At 24.8% G+C, this 21,420-nt stretch overlaps 4 protein-coding genes across 7 annotated transcripts; 2 read left to right on the top strand and 2 right to left on the bottom strand.

Moving 5' to 3' along the window:
- Positions 1-87: 87 nt before the first annotated feature.
- LOC114128933 (CWF19-like protein 1) lies at positions 88-3,048 on the top strand. Of its 2 annotated transcripts, none has more exons than XR_007605652.1 (12): positions 88-319; positions 398-455; positions 536-705; positions 765-866; positions 986-1,203; positions 1,284-1,414; positions 1,478-1,773; positions 1,855-1,940; positions 2,022-2,137; positions 2,230-2,374; positions 2,464-2,611; positions 2,680-2,887. XR_007605652.1 is itself a non-coding variant. In XM_027993541.2 (12 exons), exons 2-12 carry the CDS (start codon positions 427-429, stop codon positions 2,819-2,821), a joined length of 1,617 nt encoding a protein of 538 aa, XP_027849342.2. In that variant the 5' UTR covers positions 88-319; positions 398-426; the 3' UTR covers positions 2,822-3,048. The 2 variants fall into 2 exon arrangements, 1 of the variants encoding a protein (XP_027849342.2); XM_027993541.2 differs by having other exon boundaries at positions 2,430-2,611; positions 2,680-3,048.
- A 535-nt stretch (positions 3,049-3,583) lies between these two features.
- On the bottom strand, positions 3,584-5,330 carry LOC114128934 (alpha-ketoglutarate-dependent dioxygenase alkB homolog 7, mitochondrial). Its single transcript, XM_027993545.2, has 4 exons — positions 4,585-5,330; positions 4,337-4,519; positions 4,041-4,168; positions 3,584-3,856 (listed from the first exon to the last, which is right to left on the bottom strand). Exons 1-4 carry the CDS (start codon positions 4,897-4,899, stop codon positions 3,718-3,720), a joined length of 765 nt encoding a protein of 254 aa, XP_027849346.2. The 5' UTR covers positions 4,900-5,330; the 3' UTR covers positions 3,584-3,717.
- Positions 5,331-10,078: 4,748 nt separating this feature from the next.
- Positions 10,079-14,116, top strand: LOC114128937 (3'(2'),5'-bisphosphate nucleotidase 1). 3 transcript variants are annotated; one of them, XM_027993552.2, is made up of 6 exons: positions 10,079-10,449; positions 12,584-12,711; positions 12,784-13,002; positions 13,278-13,326; positions 13,410-13,678; positions 13,752-14,116. In XM_027993552.2, exons 2-6 carry the CDS (start codon positions 12,592-12,594, stop codon positions 14,019-14,021), a joined length of 927 nt encoding a protein of 308 aa, XP_027849353.1. In that variant the 5' UTR covers positions 10,079-10,449; positions 12,584-12,591; the 3' UTR covers positions 14,022-14,116. The 3 variants fall into 3 exon arrangements, with proteins under 3 accessions (XP_027849353.1, XP_027849352.1, XP_050062568.1); XM_027993551.2 differs by having other exon boundaries at positions 10,080-10,445; XM_050206611.1 differs by lacking the exon at positions 10,079-10,449 and adding an exon at positions 12,503-12,527.
- A 2,080-nt stretch (positions 14,117-16,196) lies between these two features.
- Positions 16,197-17,673, bottom strand: LOC114128932 (adenosine 5'-monophosphoramidase HINT3-like). Its single transcript, XM_027993540.2, has 5 exons — positions 17,415-17,673; positions 16,941-17,064; positions 16,797-16,863; positions 16,601-16,733; positions 16,197-16,531 (listed from the first exon to the last, which is right to left on the bottom strand). The coding sequence occupies exons 1-5, from the start codon at positions 17,532-17,534 to the stop codon at positions 16,454-16,456; spliced, it is 522 nt and encodes a 173-aa protein (XP_027849341.2). The 5' UTR covers positions 17,535-17,673; the 3' UTR covers positions 16,197-16,453.
- Between the last annotated feature and the right edge of the window lie 3,747 nt (positions 17,674-21,420).

The following is a 21,420-nucleotide window of genomic DNA, read 5'->3' on the forward strand; positions in this document are numbered from 1 at the left end:
CTTTAACAAATATCACGGTAAAATTATCAAATTGATTTGATAAATATTATTTTACAGATAAAGAAAAAAAGAGTTCCACAAGTTTAGTGTATACATTGTTTATGTTTACTAGTGCCTACTGCATACTGCCTAGACAGTGCTAAATATGAGTTTACTAAATTTAGTGTGAAAGTATAAATTATATATAAGAAAAAAAATTAACAGTAGATAGTAGTGTTTATTGTGTTAATACTGAAAAGTGAAATTAGTATAAAAGTATTATTGTAGTCAGTAGTAAATTAAATTAAATTGTTAGCATTGAATTGTAAATAAATTTCAGGTACCCTGAGTACATATTATATTAAATTTAAAAATAATTTATTCATTGATCTATTTAAAGTTAAGATATTATTTTCAGAATATTACTGAATAAGTTATCATAACATAATGGAAAATAAAAAAACGCAAGTCAAAATGTAAGAATTAAAATCAAATATCATACTTAAGTATTTTCTTTTTGCATTACTTCATTGTTGTTGAAATTATTGGTATACAGATTAGTTTGTTGCGGTATCAAAGGCCATATAACGTCATTTATTGATTATATAGAAGCATTATTTACTAAAAAAGGCATGTTTGACTATGTCTTTTGTATTGGCGATTTTTTTGGAGATGATGAGTCCTGTGAAAAAGAATGGGAAGAGTTTAAAAAGTCAGGCAAAAATAGTAAGAAATGCTGTTATTTACTTGAGTGAATTTAAAGTTAATTATTTTTTTTTTTAAAGTTTCAGTTCCTATTTATACATTGGGACCGAATAAGAAACAACATGAAAAATATTTTAAGAATTTAAAAGATCAACAATTAGCACCAAATATATACTATCTTGGTTTGTAATATTTTGTCATTTATAATAAATAGTTATATTAATATGTTAAATATTGTTTATATTATGCTCATCATTTTCTTTTTTAATTAAAAAAATATATTTTCATCTATGTTTATTAGGTAAAGATGGAATTTTTACTACTTCAGATGGCCTTAAAATAGGTTATATCAGTGGAATACAGAACAATAGTAGTAAGGAAAATGAAATTCATACATTTAATTATGATTCTCTCTCACAGTTCAGAGATTCTTGTATCCGAGCTGGAAGTACGTCATTGGATATACTATTAACTTCGCCATGGCCATTAGACATTCGCAACAAAGAGCGAATTCATGAAGTACAAACTATTATTAAGCAATATTATAATTTAAAGTACATGAAACAATTTCATAAATATATTTTATTATTTTTTCATAGAACATAAATGTTAAGGAACCTACAGAAAAAGACAGTGAATCTCAGCTATTGTCATGGGTAGCTATTAATTTAACTCCACGTTATCATTTTGCTGGTTTACAAAGAGTATTTTATCAGCGGAGTCCGTATAAGTATGTTATTTTTTTTTTATTCTTTGTATCAAATTAAAAATAAACATATTTTTGGTTCTATAGAAATTCCAATAGCAAAACAATAACACGATTTATTGGTTTGGGTGATTATCAAGACAATAAAACAAAAAAACAAAAATGGCTCTATGGCTTTGTTTTATCACTAGCAGAACCTACTACATCAAATACATTAAATTATACTGTTACTGAATCACCATTTGCTGATAATATATCTCAGTATACTGCTAATATGTTGCCAGTTTCAAATCAGTATTTTTATAATACAAGTACTAACTGCAATTATAGAAGTAATGAACAGACTAAAAAAAGAAGATTTGACGGGCAGCCAATCAAACAATGTCAGTACAATTTATTTATCGTATTTAATAATTTGTAAATGTACATCAGAAATATTATAATTTTTCATATTTTTTTAACAGCTATTGACATAAGTACAGATTCATGTTGGTTTTGTTTATCTAGTAAGAAAATTACTAAGCATTTGATTATATCTATTGGGAATCAGGTATTCAGTAATTTGTCAATTTTACCTAAATTAAATCTTAACCATTAATGTTCTCATATAATACGAACTAATTCGTTTAAGGTATATATATCAGGAACTAAAGGTCCATTGGTCAATGAACATATACTAGTGGCTTCAATTGAACATTACAAATCACTTGCTGAAGTACCACCAGAAACAGAAAATGAAATAAATTTGTAATTATCTAATCGCTTTTTTCTTTCTAAATTAGGATATCATGTTCACTAATTAAAATAAAATTACAAATTTATTTATATTTTCATTACAGGATTAAAAGTTCTTTAAATCAATATTTTGAAAGTACAGGCCGTGTAGCAGTTTATTTTGAACGTAATATTTTATCTGCTCATTTTCAATTACAAGTAGTTCCAGTTCCTATCAAAATGGCAGATCGCCTTGAGGACATGTTCAAAGTAATTAAAAATATTATTTATACATTTATAATTTATTAACTTTCAATTTTTGTAGGCTAAATTTAAAGAATATGATCTCAATTTAATAGACATTCCACCAGCTGCTTCGCTTCGTCAAATAGCTGGGAGCAGTGAAGGACATTACTTTTGTACAGAGTTACCTAATGGTAAACGTTTGTTTCATAGTGCATCCAAAAAAAATGGTCGTCAACAAAAATTTCCACTTAATATTGCAAGGTATGTTATAAATTATTAGTTAAAATATTTTCATGGGATTAATGACGTTGACAATTTAATTGTTATAGAGAAGTTTTGGCGTCTCCAAGACTATTGAATGTTGAAAGTCGTATTGACTGGAGAAAATGTGAGCAATCTTTAGATGAAGAAGAGAACGATGTTAAATTGTTTCGCGATGCTTTTGAGCCTTTTAATCCAATAAAAGATTAATTAATGACTGATTTTAATCATGATTATTATCAATAATATTTGTTAAATAAATAACTAGACAGAGTATTTGATACAGTTGAACTTAAAATACTTTAATGTAACCCATAGTTTTTAAATCTGTATATCTAATATTTAAAATAAGTGTAAATGATAAATTATAATATGTAATATATCATCATACATCATCCTTTAAATATAATATCTCAATTCATATTTAATAAATACAATTCACTGTGTAATTCATAGTTAGGGAACCTATGTAAAACTTTTCAAAGAGAAAATAATACAGCGTATGAAATATCGAAGTCAAAACAAAAAAAATTGAATTAACAAAAATTATGAAAATATACAAATGTATACATCTATTATATTAATAAATAATAATGCAATATTAAATGACATATTATAAATAATATAGTTTATAATTTGTTGTTGTACAAAATTATGTAATGCATTGGTGGTTGACTGTTAATTATGTACTATATAAATGTGATGATAGTTCAATGATGCTCTGAAAAAACAAGCTAAACTTCAAATAATTAATGAACCCATAATTCTTAATCTTGGTAAAACTACTATGATTTTATGCCAATTGAGTGAAACATACTTTGATTTGTCATGAATAGGCAATTTGGATTAATCTATATTTTTCTATAAATTGTGTACCTAAATTAATTTTTATTTCAAATGATCACGAAATTTTTAATTCTCAGGAAACCAAAATTTTATACTTACTTTGAACTAGTAATGTTTGAAATATCGTCGATTATAAATTATTTTATTAGTGTTTTTTTTTATAAACAGAGAACAAATTGTTTTATATACATAACAACATCTGTTTATAAACATAAAATCGCAATACAAGTAAATTTTGTTTATTAAATATAATTATTGAATTATTTCATTGCTTCAACTGGTGGCTCATTTCTCATTACAATTGATACCCTTCGTTTCCGTACAATCTGCTTATCACTGAACACAGATGGTGCACCATCACTTAATATTTCATGTGTATATTGGTATCGAACTGAATCTCTGTTTATAACAAATAAGAGTTTATAATAATTACATAGAAATAATAAATAATAAGCTCAAAGTCTATATAATAAACAAAATATATACTCTTCACTACTGTTCAAACACATTTATATTCGTGCAAAGTTTATATTTAATTTAAAAGAATATTATATCTAAATTTAAAATATTATGTAAAACTTACTTCATAATATATAATGAACGACGAGGTAACAGAGCATAAACTGCATAGATATCTGGAAATTTTTCATCAGCTAAACGCATGACAGAGTCGGACAGCAAGCTCAAGCCAGCAATTATATTTCCACAAAACTAGTAAACAAAAAATAAATAATATATCATGTTCAACATCTATTTTTGGTAAACTAAAAAATAGTTGTATTGTTAAATTTGATATGGATTCATAAAAACAAAATAAAATAATTCATTTATTTATTTAGTATTTTAGTGATATTAGTGGATCAAACATTAAATACTTACTCTTATACTATCTATATGTGGTTTTACATAGCCATTGTCACATAAATCAAGTATATGAACTCTTTTCATTTGTTCTGTAATTGACTCATCTGCAAACACTCTATTTCTGAGCCTTTGCATCACATTTGTATTGTTTTGATCTTTCCATGTCATAATTTCTGTTTCCCTATATCCATGTATAGCCTAGGTAAATAAACATTTGTTTACAAACTGTTAATTTAAGTATATTATAAATAAAATATGCTTACATCGTCCCAATGATCATGTTGATAACGTAGACGTTTTAATGACTTTTCTATTTCATTAATCAGTTGTGATTCTTCATCCACGGACACAATGTCTGGTATAATGGTAAACGAAGAATCAAATTGTTGCCGCTTAATATCAACTACATTTTTAGTATTTATTTCATTTGGAAATTTATATCTAACATATTCACTCTTATCGATAGAATTTGAAATATGTTCGATTGATGAAAATGATGTACTAAACAATTTACTTAAGTGAAATAAACGAGATACTGAGAAAATTTCGTTGAGGATAAACTTATTAGCTAAATTCATAGTAATATCTGATTATTTAATCACGTCAATTTTTGAACAAACAATATATTTTTATTTTGCACTCCATAAAATAACACAAATTATTATGAACTATGTAAAAGACACAATAACCAGCTGAGATTAGACAAGATCATAAGGAAAACTAACTTCAGTATCGTCAATTGTCTGTGACCCGTGTACAACAATAAATTATTTACTTTATTTTCCTTTATCTCTCGAGAACTATAGAAAAACGAAAAAATAAACTAACAGTTTGTTAAATCATAGATTGACACTATAATACCAGTATATTGTTCAAGCTGAGCACTGAACTATATTATACTATTAAATATTTAAGTATTGACACGGTGCTAGTGCCAAGTATTAATTAATAATTACAATTTACAATAATTTAGAGCGGTTCGTTATTCGTTAGTTTTTGTACAAGCTATAATAATATGATATGATAACTGATAAGGCGTAAACACTTGGCATATCAGTTGATTAAAAAATATGTACATCATGAGAATCTGGTTCACCACTAGATCACATAAAAACTCGATATTCCGATATCCGATGTTCGATGAAGGATCGAGTACTTTGGAATTGTAAAAAATTTCAACTAGAGTAGTGAGTACAAGACAACAGTTTATACGATGACTGATGAGTTGTTAATTTTTAGGTAATATAAGTTTATATGATTCAATGATTGTTTAAAATCTTAATTACCTATAATGGTTACCCTTACCTTTATAGTTTATTTTAAGAATTTTCTTTTTAAGTTTATAAATTCTAAAAATATTTAAGTAATTTGAAAGACATTGTTTTGGTTTCACAGTGTTTTTTTTAAATGTTTCAATTTACCTATCTTTGAACTGTACACATTTCATAAAATATAAATTTGAATCCAATTTTGCAATTCCTCAATTTAACTAATTTAAGGGTGAATTATATCAGTTATAAAAAAAATGTGAACGATTCGGTAAATGCTCTTCTGTACAGTAAGTGTATACTATAGTGTACCTCGACATTGATTAATGGATGTATTAAATTTTAATTAAATGATAAATCGTAGCATACGAAAAACAATTTTAAGCACTATCTATTCTTATATTATATATTGTCAAATACCTATACCTATCAATATTAAATTATATATTTGGAGCTGGACGGGATGGCTAACTCGCCATAACTTCAATACTTCATCCCAATGTTTCAGATGTTTGTAAACTGCCTTAGATGTTTCGCGCTTAGGAATTAAATGAGTGAAAATTGTTTCAAAATTCGGGTCCGGAATGGTGATTGGGTGTATAGATAAATCGGTCACTAATAATATGATAAAGTAGATTGCCATATTATAAAGTCTATAGTAGTTATCATAGGATGTAAAAGTTTATCCCACCGTTTGCCCGATGCTTTTTTGTATGTAAAAAAATGAAATAAAACGAAAAATGGTAGGTATTTTTTATAGTTTTTAATAATGAGTGTATAGCTATCAGTCTTCATCTGTTGTACCTACCTAAATCGATAATTAACAGGGCAATCCAATGATGAATTTTTAACATGTTTAGGTTTCTTTAAAATTAACTTTTGAAAACCCTTTTGTAACATTCGAAAATTTAACATCAGTGAGCCTTAGCAAAAGAAATAGTTAACTTTATAAATTATTAAGTATTAACTACAAAATAAAGTGTACAAACTTTCATTGCTTAAATAAATTTTGTCAAAATATTAACTTCAAACGCTTTTAAAATATATCATTTATATATTATATAGATAATTTAATATTTTTAGACTAGCCATTGTAAAAACAACATTTTCAAAACATCTAAAAAGTCGAAAATGTCTATCAAAAGCTTAAAATAAGCTTAAATAATTAGAAGTGTTATTTTTAGTATTATTATAATATACTTTTAAATAGGTATCTAATGTTTACGAAATTTGGTCTATAAAACAATGGTTCATAAAACATGTATAGGATCTTGTATGAGCTTTTGATAAACTATTTTAGATTCTGAATGAAGTGATACCTAAATGTTACTATCTACGAGTCAGTTCAACTTCAAATTGAATAAATTATTTTTTGTACAATTTTTTTCCACTAATTATTGCTTAGCATCATATTTTCCACATGTATGTTGGCAAATAAATTAGCAAATTTTGTTGATTTTTTTTTATGTCTCGTGAGTTTTAAAAACGAATATGTATTATGCCTTAGCAAATTATAATACATAATTTATTACTCACTCTTTTTTATACTATTTTGTAATTTATTATAAATTTAATTGTTTTTGTTTAAATGTTTTTTTTATTTTTTTGTTATTTTTAAAATAATTTGTATTGTGTATAATTATTTAATCAATCAGATTTGAATTGCTGTAGCCTGTAACTATTTCAAATATCTATTTTTAATTAAAGGGTTCATATCCGTTTACAATAAATAAATAAATAAATGTATTGATTTTAGAATGATGTGTGGTATTTTTTGTGTTTGTGTACAGCACAACTTGTCGAAATAATGCTTTAATTTCAAACTTCAGGGGTGGTTTCGAATAGCAAAGTGAATATCCTCGATGCATTATAGAGATCAAAAGAAAGAATTTTCCAACAGTTTTCAAAACAATTTTTATATAAATTTTATAATTTTTAACAATTTTTGGGTAGTGACGGATAGGTAAACAGGAATTTTTATGTAAAACAAGTTTTTGATAGGTTAGTTTTTATATATAGTTGTAACTCAAATACGAATCATTGTAAATATTTTAAATTTTTACCAAATGTTTATATTAGAGTTTTCTATACACAGTTAATTTTTTTTAAATATTCTGGCTTTTTTTGAGCTATTTATAATCTTATAGACAACTGAAATTTTCAAATATTCTAAATGTATATTTTTGAAATGTAGATAAAAAAATTTTGGGGGTTCAAAAAAAATTGAAAAATTAACAAAAATTATCTTATAAGTTTTATTGTAGTTAAGAAATAAATAAAAAATAGTTAGATTTGAGAATGTTCAAATTTTTACGAAAAATGTCAAATCGCGAACATTTGATAGTAATTTTGTAGTTGAAAAATAAAAATTTTTCGTATTTATATCGAATGTTAAACAATTTTACACTTAGTGTTCACTTAAATAGATGAAAAAAATGAAAAAAAATGTTATGCGAGCGTCTAAATTTAAAATTTTTCCGAAATCGCGTAACGATAACGATTTATCCTCAAACGATTTTTAATAATATTGTTTTTGTTATTATACAAAAAATATAAGTCGTAGATATTTGACAATGTCACCAATTATTTAGATTGGCATTTTCTTTATATCACATAATTTTCAAAATATTTTGCTTATTTTAAGGCTATTTATAGGTATTTGAAAAATACGTTTTTGTTTAGTTTTTTTACTATAAATATTGATCATTTTTTTTTGACTAAATCAAAATATTTGAAAATTGAATGCAAAGTTCTTTATGAGTTAATCTCATTAGTTATTGTCATTTAAAAATTATAAGAATACATTGGCACAATTTTTTTTTTAATAGCTTTTGAAGTTCAAATATTGACAAAATTCGTCAAAATCATGAATATTTGTAAATAATTATGTAGTTAAAAATATATAATCAATTTTGTATAAGTAACTAAGTTTTGATAGTTTAGTACAAGATTTTCCATAAGTTTGGCTTACAATTAGTTACAATTTTGGTGTATTCATTTCAGGCCATTAAAACATAAACCATCTTTTTCACCAACCACTGGAAATTATATCCTATAGGGCATAGGCCAAAAAATCATCTCTGTTCAGAATCGTTTTTCGTATACAATGATACCTATCATTGAATTCAAATTTAATACATTCATTATAGTGACAGAGCATTACTCACTTGATCACTCTTTTTTTTTTTTAAATTTTAAGTTGCCGAATTTTTTAAATAGTTAGGGCAAGGGCAAAATTATACCTTTGCTCTTCTGTAAAAAACTTATGAGTGTTTCTTTTGCCACCCCTCACAACTACGTCTCTACTTACAGTAATTTATAATTTATTATTGTATTCAAATTTAATCTATCCGTGGCAGTGACCTACTCGTCCTACTCAATAGTCAATGACAAGGTTCAATCGACACCTATTCTATGGACGTGACTCACGGTTTAATGGATCTAAACTCAATGTAATATAATTATTTTAGTTACAGACTATGCAATACATTCAGCCTAGGAAAACTATATTTTATCGACTCTAAAATTGGTTTCGTTTTGAAACTATTTAGTGTTTTTTTAAGGTATAAATGTATGTATATGCTGATTCTAAGTTTCAATATTTCATGTAACATATTGCCCTTAAATTAGTTATTAATTTATTATTAATCAAATTAACTCATATTTCACACTTTATAAAAACAGTACCTATAATATTATATAATATTAAATTAATATTAAATTAAAATTAAATTAATTAGGTACATAATTTGTTGAATGTAGTTTTTTTTTATCTAATAATTAAAATTAATAAATCACTTTTTTCTGATACCGAATATCAATGTTTTCAAAGTTCAAGATCAATATAGATATTTTTCTCTACAGCTGTACTGAGTGAACACTGCACAGCCATAAACTGGAATAGGAACCTATCTAGTTATTAATTATTATTTCAGAATTGTATGAACAGCCCTAGTTTCTAGCCACGACCAACTAGGAAAAGTGTCGATATCCCGCACCTAAGTCCGATATTGAATCATTTAAATCAGGAAAATTAAATGTTAAAATGTACAATATTGTCTTATGTTAATCTTACGAGCATTCAATATAATAATGAACTTCGTTGATGGAGGAAGAACGTCAATCATAGAACAAATAAGATTTTTTTTTTACGACCGTCTGGCCGTGACCGACTCCACAGTCCAATATAATATCATTTTCCTTATCTATACCTATATCGGCTATGTCTCAAACCACAGCGAATGTATTATGGCTACATGTGGTTTAGCTACCTACATGCTTATCTAAAATCGTAGCAGTATCGAAATACTATAGAACATAAATTACAAATGTAAAAAAATATTTTATTGAATAATTAAATCCACCTTGAAAGATAACAATATAATATTGTAATTATTATATTATTATTATCAGATTGCGGATGTGTGTAGAGTGTGTGTGTGTGTGTGTGTGTGTGTGTGTGTTTGTGGCACTCCTCCTACCTATCGTTATCATCAATAATTTTGGCTGGTGAAATGTAAAATGTAAATGTTCCATCTCAAAGAGAAAGTAGTTACTTACCAGTTACTACTTACTATTTTATTAACGTTTTAAGAAAAAATACATAAAACCTTTTCCCATACGCCGAATATGAGAATAGATATTTTGATGAGACGTAAATCATAGTTTTAGATCATCGTTATAATATTATTATAGGTGTTTTAATGCCAACGTGAATAAAATTAAAAAGTCGAACGTCGTTTTCATTTATATCGATATATATAAGATAAAAGGCTTTAATAACTCAACGAAAAATTATCTTTAAAGTATACTTCCTAATAAAAACCATTGTCATCGCTGATTAACATACATATCTGGTAAGTAAGTAACTTACCTATTGGTTTAATATGGTATCTAATTTAGTTATTGCATACAATTAAAAACAATAGTTGAAATTAAGTTTTTAATATATTTATATATATATTTCTCAAGTTTTTAATTGTGTTTGGCACTATGCCCTTTTGTATAAGCATAAAAGATAACTTCATCCTGATTACTACCTAATTATAAAATCATATCTCACAGAGCATTATTTTCAAATTTGCTAGGGTTCTGCTTGCTCTGACAGCAGTTATAAAAGCTGGTATTCCACAGGACAGCATTTTATCCTCTATTCTATATAATATTTATGTTTTTGACAGACCATACACTCTTCATTTGTCAGTAGCTGATTATAAAGATGACAAAGCTATAATTTCCACCAACAATGATCCTCCCACTACCTTTTAAAATCTTCAAAATCGCCTTGTCCATGTAGAAAATTGGTTTACCAAATGCCGTTTTAAAGTTAACCAAAGCAAATCTATTCATACTACTTTCACCCTTAGACAGGTTCCGTGTACTAATGAACATGGTACTCCCAATCCTTGCTCTCTTACTGTCAAATATTTTAATCTAATATTTGATCGAAGAAAAACTTGGGTATACCATATTAATACTGAAAAATAGTTCTAAATCATTGCCTACGTATGTTAAAAAATGTATTATGCAATAATAAATACACCTCTACTGGTATCAAACTTCTCATGTACTAAAGTCTACTCAAACCAATATGGACATATGATCTGTAACTATGAGGTAATGCAACAAAATCAAACATTAACAAAGTTCAAGTATTTTAAAACATTATTCTAGGAAAATTAACTATAGCACCTCAGTAGGTATGTTACAATTTTTTCTCTATCTTTAGACCTAAAATAAAACTAAAAACAATAAGTAATAAATCAAAATATTTCTATAGAAGATTCCACAACTCATTTGTTGTAAAACAAATATATAAATATTATATACAATTATTATAACCTAACCAGGAAGTTTCATCAATGGGTAGCTCATTTCATTAAAATAATTTTAACCTGTCATATTTGTTATTTTTAGCCTATATTCTTACTGTATCAAATGGAAAATTATATATTTTTTGTAATATGTACATGCTACTAAGTAGTATATCTAATAGAAACTATAATTTTACATAATTGGCTGTATTTTTCATATTTAAATAAAAATGCTGCTTTTTAAGAACAAAACTTTCATTTAATATTTATAATTAATTAGTAGTATCTTATTCCTCGGGAATAATATTAAGATTTTGCTCTTAGTCTTAATATCATTGTAAAATTTTCCAAGTTTTGTTAGAGTTGTTACTTATGTTTTGACACAAAAAAAAGGTAATTAAAAGATACTCGACAAAGATGAATAATGAAAATAGTGATTTAAATATGCATAATATGTAAAGTAGAATCCCATACATTTTTGTATACATAGTAATCTATTCTATATGATTATTTGTGTTATTATGTTTATTTAAACTATACATTTGAACAAATATTTTATATACTAAAAAAAAAAAAGGTAACATTGTGTATTATTACTATAAGTAATAATTATGAATAATGATCTTTATGAATTGAGCAATAAGTCAATAATATGGTTTTGTTATGATTGTTTGAGTTTGTTAAAACATTGTTATGTTTTACTAAAGCTATATATGTTTGGTTTCAATGCAAATTAAAAAAAAATTCATTATTATTTATTACAATAGTGTGGTAAAATATGCATGTATGTATTAATATAATATATATATATAAATATATGTATAATATTGGTGAAAAATTGACAATCACTATAGAGGTCATTGTGTGGCTATAGAATTAGATAGATAGTCATTGTTAAAATTATTGAGCATCACCTTGAATAGATAACTTACCTATATTATATTATATATATATATATATATATATATATATATTTATTTATAATATTATTATAGATATTATTATTGGCCTTCATTTTATTTAGTCTTAAAAATGATGGTATAAATTTTACCAATATTACTCTCAGTCTATTCTACTCAATCATACCAGTAATAATTGTCAGTCCTCCTAAAGTTGTGATTTAATGTAAAGTATTTTTATTTGCAATTTTTGTTTTATTCATAGAATTTATATTTGTTTAGTTTATAAGATGGCTCAAGGACCAGCTTTAGTTTGTAGACTTTTGGCTTCATCAGTATCTGTTGCCCATAAAGCTGGTAAAATAATTCGCGATGTTATGCAAAAAGGAGATTTGGGAATAATTGATAAGGTAAATAATGTTATTTATCATTTGTTAATTGTCTTGATGCTTGTATTGTAACTCATATTATGTTATGTTTAGGGTGAAAATGATTTGCAAACTGAAGCTGATAGATCTGCACAACGTTGTATAGTTGCATCTTTTAAAAATCTGTATCCAAATGTGAATATTGTAGCAGAAGAAGTTGATAAAATTAGTCAAAATTTGGATGTTCCTGCAGATTGGCTAATTACTGATCTTGATCCTAAAATATTGGATTTAGAGTGTCCAAAATCATTACAGGGTGTTACAGAAGATCAAGTTAGTATGACTGATTATTTTAATTTTTATTTATAATAAGTGATTAAAATACACATTATTTGAAGACTAAAAATATTAAATTTAGTAATTTTTTATAAAATATCAATACAATTTTTAATATTATAAAAATTATGACGTACCTTTTTAATAAATGCTAATAATGGTTCATTATTTGTATAAAAATTCTGTTGTTCAATACTTCTATTAATATATTTATCAATTATTAATATCAATATTATTTAAACTCATCCTTATTTTTAAATTTCTATGTTTAGGTTACAATTTGGATTGACCCATTAGATGGAACATCAGAATTTACAAAAGGTAAATCATTGTATGATTAGATTATTTTATATCTATTGGAATATTGGCTTAAACAAATTTATATTTACTGTTCTATTTTATAGGTTTAATAGATCATGTTACAATATTGATTGGAGTATGTGTTAATGATGAAGCTGTGGCTGGAGTAATTTATCAACCGTTTTGGCAAAACCGTGGTCGAGCTCTTTGGGGTCTGGTTGGCAGTGGTGTAGGTGGATTTGAGTTAAAAGAACCTCCTCAAACAAAGAAAGTATATGTAACTACAAGAAGTCACTATGATAAGGCAATAGAAAAATTTATTGATGGCTTAAAACCTTGTGAAATTATACGAGTTGGTGGTGCTGGAAATAAGGTATAATAATACAACTAACTGATATAAATTTTAATTATTAAATATGAATTCATTTTGAAAAAATATTATTTAGGTACTTTATATATTGGAAGGCAAAGCGCATGCTTACGTTTATCCTAGTGCTGGTTGTAAACGATGGGATACAGCAGCACCAGAGGCAGTTTTAAGAGCAGCTGGTGGTGAATTAACTGATGTATATGGAAATAAATACAGTTATAGCAAGGAGAATGAAAAAGATCCTTTAAATAAATATGGAGTATTTGCAACGGCTCCTTCTTATAACCATACTGAATTCATGAAACTCATTTGTGATATTCAGTCAAAAAATGAAAAAAACGATTAGTTATTTATTCAACAATGTTTAAGTATGTACAATGAGTATCATGTGTTCTAATTCAGTTGAGTAAATTCTTAATAAACGAATATGTAATGATTTAATTTCATGTGATCTAAATTAAATCTGATTTAAAAAAAAACTTTAAATTTAACGATTAACAATAAAATGTTTATAACAAAATACATTCCTATAAAATATTAAGTATCACTAACTTATAATACTTTAAATTTAGTAAATAAGTTTAATTTAAAAATTCTAATTTCCACACTAATTTTCCAACACATAAACTCTAACCATAATTAAACAATTAAATTGCTTGTACTGTATTATTTGCATTATATATTATGAATATATATATATACATATTATATACATTTCTTTTGTTACATTAAATATTATAAGTTATTTTTTTCAATTTTAAAGTTATTTATTAAGTACAAAGTACAAATAATTGTAGTATTTCTAATAGTATTATTATATTTTTGAGGGTTTTAAACTGGTATGTTACAACAACAATTATTTTATAAATAAACATATATATTATAATACTATTATATTATTAGTATATACATTTTGCTGTAATTTAAACTAATCAGAATGGCAAAATGTCATAAAGTTTAAATTTTGGTTAAATCATATTTTATAAATTTAGAGGATTTATATTTTAAATATAGATGGCTCATGAGATTCTGTTATCAAGTATTGTATTTCATGTCATTTTTAATATTATAGATCAGCACAAAGATTTACAGCAAAAAAAAAAAATCAGTAAGCTGTCTATGATAACATAAATTAAAAATTCAAAGTCATCTTTGTGTATAATAAAAGCTCTTGATAATATAAATCACAACATTATCTATTATAAGTTTCATTACATTAGTTTAAAAAAAGGCAAAATGTATGATTTATTAGTTATTATTATTCTACTTCATTGATAGAATAGAATCAATATTGAAATAAATAACTTCTATTGATAGGAATTGTAGTTATTTGTATGATAGGTATGTTTATAAATAATAAATGTAACCACGTTTTTAAATAAACTAGCATTACGAATTTATAATACAAAAATATATTATTATTATAAGCTTATAAATATGGAAATAATTTTCTTGATGTTTATTACAGCTATAACATCTGCTTTAAAGTAAATAATATTTACCTATTAACAATTAATATCAATGTAAATGTTCTTATTTTTAATAAATATTTTGTCTTAAAAATCTCCATAAAAGTAAAATAATGAAGAACAATATTTATTACTTTTAAAATGTAATTCACTTCAGTTGCACAGTCCAAACTTTACCTGAAAACAATTGATTTTTCTGATCAATTTGTTCTTATAATATTTAAAATTATGGACACTAAACTGTTTATCTGGAAGAGTCTCTTTTAAACCTAATACTACCCAATGGGAACACAAATAAAAAATTAACACTAATACAATAATAGTAATTGATAACAAATTAAATAATAATAATTATAGTTTTGATTATCTACAGTTATTTGATTTTGAATGAACCAAAATTAACAAAATCATAAAAGCAATAATGCTATACATTTTAATGTATTCATGTAAAATGTATACTTAAAAAAAAAAAATAAAACAAATTTGCTGTCGGTTTTAATTGTAGAAATATAGGTATCAACAATTTACATATTACTTTATCAAAAATAATATTTTGTTTTAGAAACTCTTTATTAATAATAAAGATATAATTTATGATACTTCCGAAACTTTGGAATTGAAATATTATTGATTGAATTATTATTATGTGCTATGTGCTGTTATTTATTATTTGTCTATTAAAAAATACTAACAACCCAACTATGAATTTAAATATGTACATTAATAAGAACTTGAACAAAATCATATTAATGAATTTTTTTATCAATCATTAATTTTATTCTATTATTCATTAAATTGGCAAATAGAAAATATAATAATTTATAATATTTAATTGTAATTTAAAATTATTTGTGTTTCTTAATACTCATTATATTTTTTCAGTAGGTAAATGTTTATCATGATTACATCATAACATAGTTGTCAACGTACATAAGATGGCAAGTGATAAAACAAAATTAAAATATTATTTAGTACTCACATTTAAAATTTAAAAAAATTGCACTTGATTACTTTTTGCATGATGACAACAATGTTTAAAATAGCTAAAAGCATTTTTTCATACATAAAATACTATTATTTTAATACAGAATATTATAATACAAAATTATTAGGTTTTTTTATATTGGTTAAATTATTAAAATTATTACTATAGAATATCAAAAATATAAAATTTACTATTTATAAAATGATACCGTATAATCATGTATATATAATAAAAAAAAAAAAACAATAATAATATATTGAATTAATATACTAATAAATAAAAAATAACAAGTAGGTAGTGTCTATATTTTATGTTAAACATGTATCACTGTTTGTTGACTGAAGATGGACTTTCTGTTTCATTTTCGTCTTTGCAACCAATACGTTTCAACACATAATTTACCTGTTTATATAAATATAATTTTTGATTAAACAAATAAAAAAAGGTTTATTTTAAAAATGATTTATTTACATCAACAAAAACATAACTGAAACTTGGATTGAATGCAACAAAACGATTGAAAGCAGACATTGAACTAGCGGGGCTAATGGCATGAAGATGCATATGTCCTATTGAATAAAATGGAGGCCAATGAAAACCCATTCTAACAAAACAACAAGACATAAAAATGAATATAATTATAAATATGACGTATGATTTTGAATACCTCATGTCATTTAAATCACAACCATTGTTTAATAATATTTGTTTTGCAGCTGCAACCATGCTCTTGACTAATGTAAATATACAAAAATATTATGCAAATTAAACAAAGTAGGTAATTAATATGGATTAATATATTTTTTCTTACGTAAATTACGATCTTGTTCATTAGGTTGCAAACTCTTAGAACTTTTTATGTGTTTGTCACTCAACACTAAGAAATGGTGAGTAGCCACTGGCTTAATGTCTTTTATGATTACAAATTGATCGCTCTGTAACATTATTTATTCCATAAAAATGTAATTTAATAAATATTTATCTTAAGTTTTTGAATTATAATCTAATGAATGTTAAACAGACATAATATTGGTCTGGCATTCAAAGTTTTTGGAAAGTGATAAATTAGTACAACGGTTACAATAATATTAATTAAATAAATAGACTTTAAATTACTCCAATCCAATCCATCACTGGTCGTCAATGATAACAAGTTAGTATTACATTAAATACCTACCTAAGTGTATAGCTATTAAACTAATTTAGTATAGGCAACTTATAGAATAATATATAGTTATAAAACAATTTCATTAAATCATAAGAATAAATATTAAATAATTTTTACTCGAGGCTCAAGAATAATATTTGGGTCATTGGCAGCAATTACGTTACAAAATACACAATTTTTAACTCGTGTCTTGGTTGTTTCCACAATATTCATATTAACCGGTGATTCTTCTGTCATAATTAGTAATTATATCCAATTAGGTACACAAACACACAAATTTACAATCTCCAAAAAAGGAAAAACAATATAATTTATAGTATTTTAATTTTCAGTTTTGAGTTTTACTATACACTATATTATAGTACTTGTATACTCTTATCATATTAAACTTCTATCTACGATAAAATCATTAAAAAATGATAATGATAAGAATTATGACTGATATAGATAGTTAACTACCGACGTATATAATATGCACCTTTGTTATAAATTATAATACTTTAGTACCTACAATAATTCGGGATTGTATTTAGGAATTTCATCGTTTATAATTTATGGTATCCCAGTTTTTAATAATAATTAATAACAAATATAATTCTCTGTCAAATTAAATTCAAATGTATAATAAAATGAAAATAGGTAGGTAGGTACCTACCTATATGTGCTAATATCTACATCTTTTCTGTCAATCAGATATTAAGATTTTTGACTTTTTTGAGTCAATACTACCTGTTCTGTTCTAGGATACTACCTTATCATAAAACAGTGAAACTACTACTGAGTAGTGAGTACTGAGTACTGACTACTGACTGTTAAGTTTCATAATAAAATAGAAAAATTGATAATATCTTCAGATAAATATGCATATTTCAAAAATAAAATTTCGTTTAGTGAAATGTATACCTAATATGCTTAAAACCTTTGTCCTCGCAAATAGTGTTTTGAATCACAACAAATTAATTTATATTGTTATTCGTTATCTAAATAAATAAATTCATTCAAATTTATACTTCAAATGTTTATAAAAAATAATTATGTTTATGTATTGCTTAGATTATTGTTCTAGTATAATAGTATAAATAAACTATTTATCTATGAAAAACCTTGTAGCTATAGGTACTATATTTTCAAATTTTAAATAAAAAAGAAAACTATTTATGAATTTCTAACTATTATAATGCACATAAAATATTTTTATATTTTTATACAGATATGAAAAAAAACTTATGTGAAATCTTATATTAAATTTTGAGGCTTATTTTTCAAAAAAAGAATTAATATTTTTAATATTTTATCATAACGAATAGAAAATAAAAACATAAACATTTGTTTGTGAAATTTTTAAGTTTTTACGGTTATTCGTTATCAAATTGCCATAACAACCTATTTAATTTAAAAATATTTGTCGATAATTAATTTAGCATAAAAATTCCTGTTTTTTCGTTAACTTTTTCTTTGTTCTTCTCGATAATTTATAATTTATAAAGAAAAGTACTGTATAACATTTTTACATTTAACCCCTAAAGTACCAACCACCCAATTTTTTACCAGAAACCAGCCCTAAAATTTAGAACTGAAACATTGTTACTGCTCAAAGAACTGATGATAAACACAAAAAAACATAGGTACATCATTGTAAAACTAATACATTAATTGCTTCGATTTAAAGGTTCATAAGCCAAGGGAATATTATTTCTCCCAATACGTTCTGCAACAACTAGGCAAGTTTACCAATATAAAAATTAACAATATTTTATTTAGGTAGGCAATAGGCATTTAATATTAATTATCATTATAGTATTAGTATTGTATTGTTACAATTATAATTGTTTTTTAGGTCATTCCAATTAGCAGCTTATCTTGAATATGATACGATTTATGATTTATCTAAAAAAATTAGAACACCGAATCAGTTAAATAATTATTGTTCGTAAATGTTTTTTTATTAAAAATTAAATCAAAGCTAATATGACGTAATACCCTTGAAATTCATTCGTTTAATCCGATATAATAATTACTCCTTAACAAGAATACCAGTGTGTTAAAAAAAGAAATTTATTTTTGATATTAGTGTAATCCTTGCTTTTCTATTCTTCCCCTATTTTATTTATTAAATAATAAAAAGATAATAGTATGTGAAATATTGTCCATGGAAGAGATACTGATGTTTTGTACGAACAAGTGTAAATGTTTTTACATTTTTTGATTTACCGCCTACTGGCATATATTATAAACCGATAAACTCCGATAATCGATATAAACTAAAAGATTCTGATATTAGGTATTGTTTGCACGTATATACCAGATGAAATAAATTTCTAGACCCATAGTAAGTACTTCCACTGTAGAACAGTGGTGCTCAGTGCTCGCTACGCGGACAATAATTAAGACATTTTATGCAAATCATGCAATACAATTAAACTGTACATTCTAGTGTGAAAAAACAAAATTATAATTTTTTGTGGTTCTATTATATGCAAACAATATAATTTCAAAAAATGCAAGAAGTTTCATCCATCAACATTAAAATAACATCAAAGTAAAAAATAAATTAAAAATAGATTATGTTAATACATTGATTTGTATAACTTGTTTATAAATTTATTTATAATTAATTTTAAATGTGTAAATAATAATACAATGTTATATTATACCTAATTTGATCGAACTACTATTTCTATTTATTTATTTATTTTAATAACAATAGTATGTAGACAAGTCTAATAAATTTATAAAAATTGTAGAAACTACTACTCACTAGCTACTATTTATTTTAGGCTGTATTTATATTTTACTGATTTTTAATAGGTATATCTATAAATGCCACAATAATAAAATAATGCTAAATTTACTAACACATTGTATGGTATAATATGTATACCTAATAATATGAAATAAATAAAAATTTCATTAAAATATAATATAATATACTACTATAATATAATATAATAATTATAGTAGGTATCTAAAATAAGTATAATTTGTTTAAAAATATAGTAACATATAGTTAAGAATAATGATTTCTAGTTTGTAAAGTTTGTACATACGAGTATAAGTTAAACAACGAACCAATCAATAACACTTTTAAAGTTTATGATTTTAATAACTAAATATTTACCCATACAATAATTTTGTAAATGTAAATAGTAAATAAGTACCTATATTGAGTTTAAGACTCGGCGCCATCAATAACCGGCGGAAGTCGATATAGGTATAATATCGGTGAAATCGATATACGCCCTTGTGACCTAGGGTACAAATTTGATAAAAAGCTCGCGAAATTTAAGAGTAGATTAAGCCCGATAATATGGATTAATTAAAAAAAATTAAAACAAATCTGGGGAAGTTTTGGAATTTGGATTTTTGTTTAATATTTAAATGCATATAATATAATATACATAATATAGGCTATAGCTATAATACCTACTAAAATGATTTACAGTATTGCTGCAAACTTTTAGAGCATAAAATAGCAAAATTAAACGTCATTGCAGCGTTACATTAATGTTTGAAATAAATTTTAAAATTATTATTCTAATTATTTTTTAATTATGTGGGTACCTACACGTCATGAACTCACAGCATAGATACTGTGTTTGCACTTTGTATAGTTATTATATTATTATTTGATGTTACTGACATAATAGTATAAATAACGGTAGGTATAGCGCTAATTTATACATTTATACATTTATTTATTGAAATGGTACCTATATATTATAAAATATAAATATGACTATACAAATTATGAACATAACCCAAATGATTAAACCTATACACAAGTACATTGGGAATGCAAGGTATGTAGCTGCTTAATATCCTGCCAATTGATGCTCCCCTCACCTCTCTTTAGATACATGTATTCTAACACGATTTTAGACAAAGTATATAGAATATTATAATTTACAACATGATGAATTAGTATTGACGTATTGTAGTTATTTATTGCCAAAAATATGCAGTCTGTCATTTCCACTCGTAGGTAGACGACGGGTGGCATGGTAATCTAAACAAATTTTATTGCCGACAATATACTTACGATAGCAAGCTCGAAATACCGAACACTTATTTAATCTGTCCCTTTAAACACTTTAATTTGAACGATATTTGCTTAAAAAACGAT

The sequence above is a fragment of the Aphis gossypii genome, chromosome X, assembly GCF_020184175.1.
Source record: "Aphis gossypii isolate Hap1 chromosome X, ASM2018417v2, whole genome shotgun sequence".
Classification (NCBI taxonomy): domain Eukaryota; kingdom Metazoa; phylum Arthropoda; class Insecta; order Hemiptera; family Aphididae; genus Aphis; species Aphis gossypii.

Excerpts from the sequence above, each read along its gene's own strand:
- LOC114128933 (XM_027993541.2), top strand. The coding sequence starts at position 427 with ATGGAAAATAAAAAAACGCAAGTCAAAAT. Across the intron at positions 456-535 it reads AAAAAAACGCAAGTCAAAAT|ATTAGTTTGTTGCGGTATCA; the intron begins GTAAGAATTAAA and ends ATTGGTATACAG. Across the intron at positions 1,415-1,477 it reads TATCAGCGGAGTCCGTATAA|AAATTCCAATAGCAAAACAA; the intron begins GTATGTTATTTT and ends TTGGTTCTATAG.
- LOC114128937 (XM_027993552.2), top strand. The coding sequence starts at position 12,592 with ATGGCTCAAGGACCAGCTTTAGTTTGTAGACTTTTGGCTTCATCAGTA. Across the intron at positions 13,003-13,277 it reads AGGGTGTTACAGAAGATCAA|GTTACAATTTGGATTGACCC; the intron begins GTTAGTATGACT and ends TTCTATGTTTAG. Across the intron at positions 13,327-13,409 it reads AACATCAGAATTTACAAAAG|GTTTAATAGATCATGTTACA; the intron begins GTAAATCATTGT and ends TCTATTTTATAG.
- LOC114128934 (XM_027993545.2), bottom strand. The coding sequence starts at position 4,899 with ATGAATTTAGCTAATAAGTTTATCCTCAACGAAATTTTCTCAGTATCT. Across the intron at positions 4,520-4,584 it reads AACATGATCATTGGGACGAT|GCTATACATGGATATAGGGA; the intron begins GTAAGCATATTT and ends TTATTTACCTAG. Across the intron at positions 4,169-4,336 it reads CACATATAGATAGTATAAGA|TTTTGTGGAAATATAATTGC; the intron begins GTAAGTATTTAA and ends TTTGTTTACTAG.
- LOC114128932 (XM_027993540.2), bottom strand. The coding sequence starts at position 17,534 with ATGACAGAAGAATCACCGGTTAATATGAATATTGTGGAAACAACCAAG. Across the intron at positions 16,864-16,940 it reads TGAACAAGATCGTAATTTAC|TCAAGAGCATGGTTGCAGCT; the intron begins GTAAGAAAAAAT and ends TATTTACATTAG. Across the intron at positions 16,532-16,600 it reads TCAGTTATGTTTTTGTTGAT|GTAAATTATGTGTTGAAACG; the intron begins GTAAATAAATCA and ends TTATATAAACAG.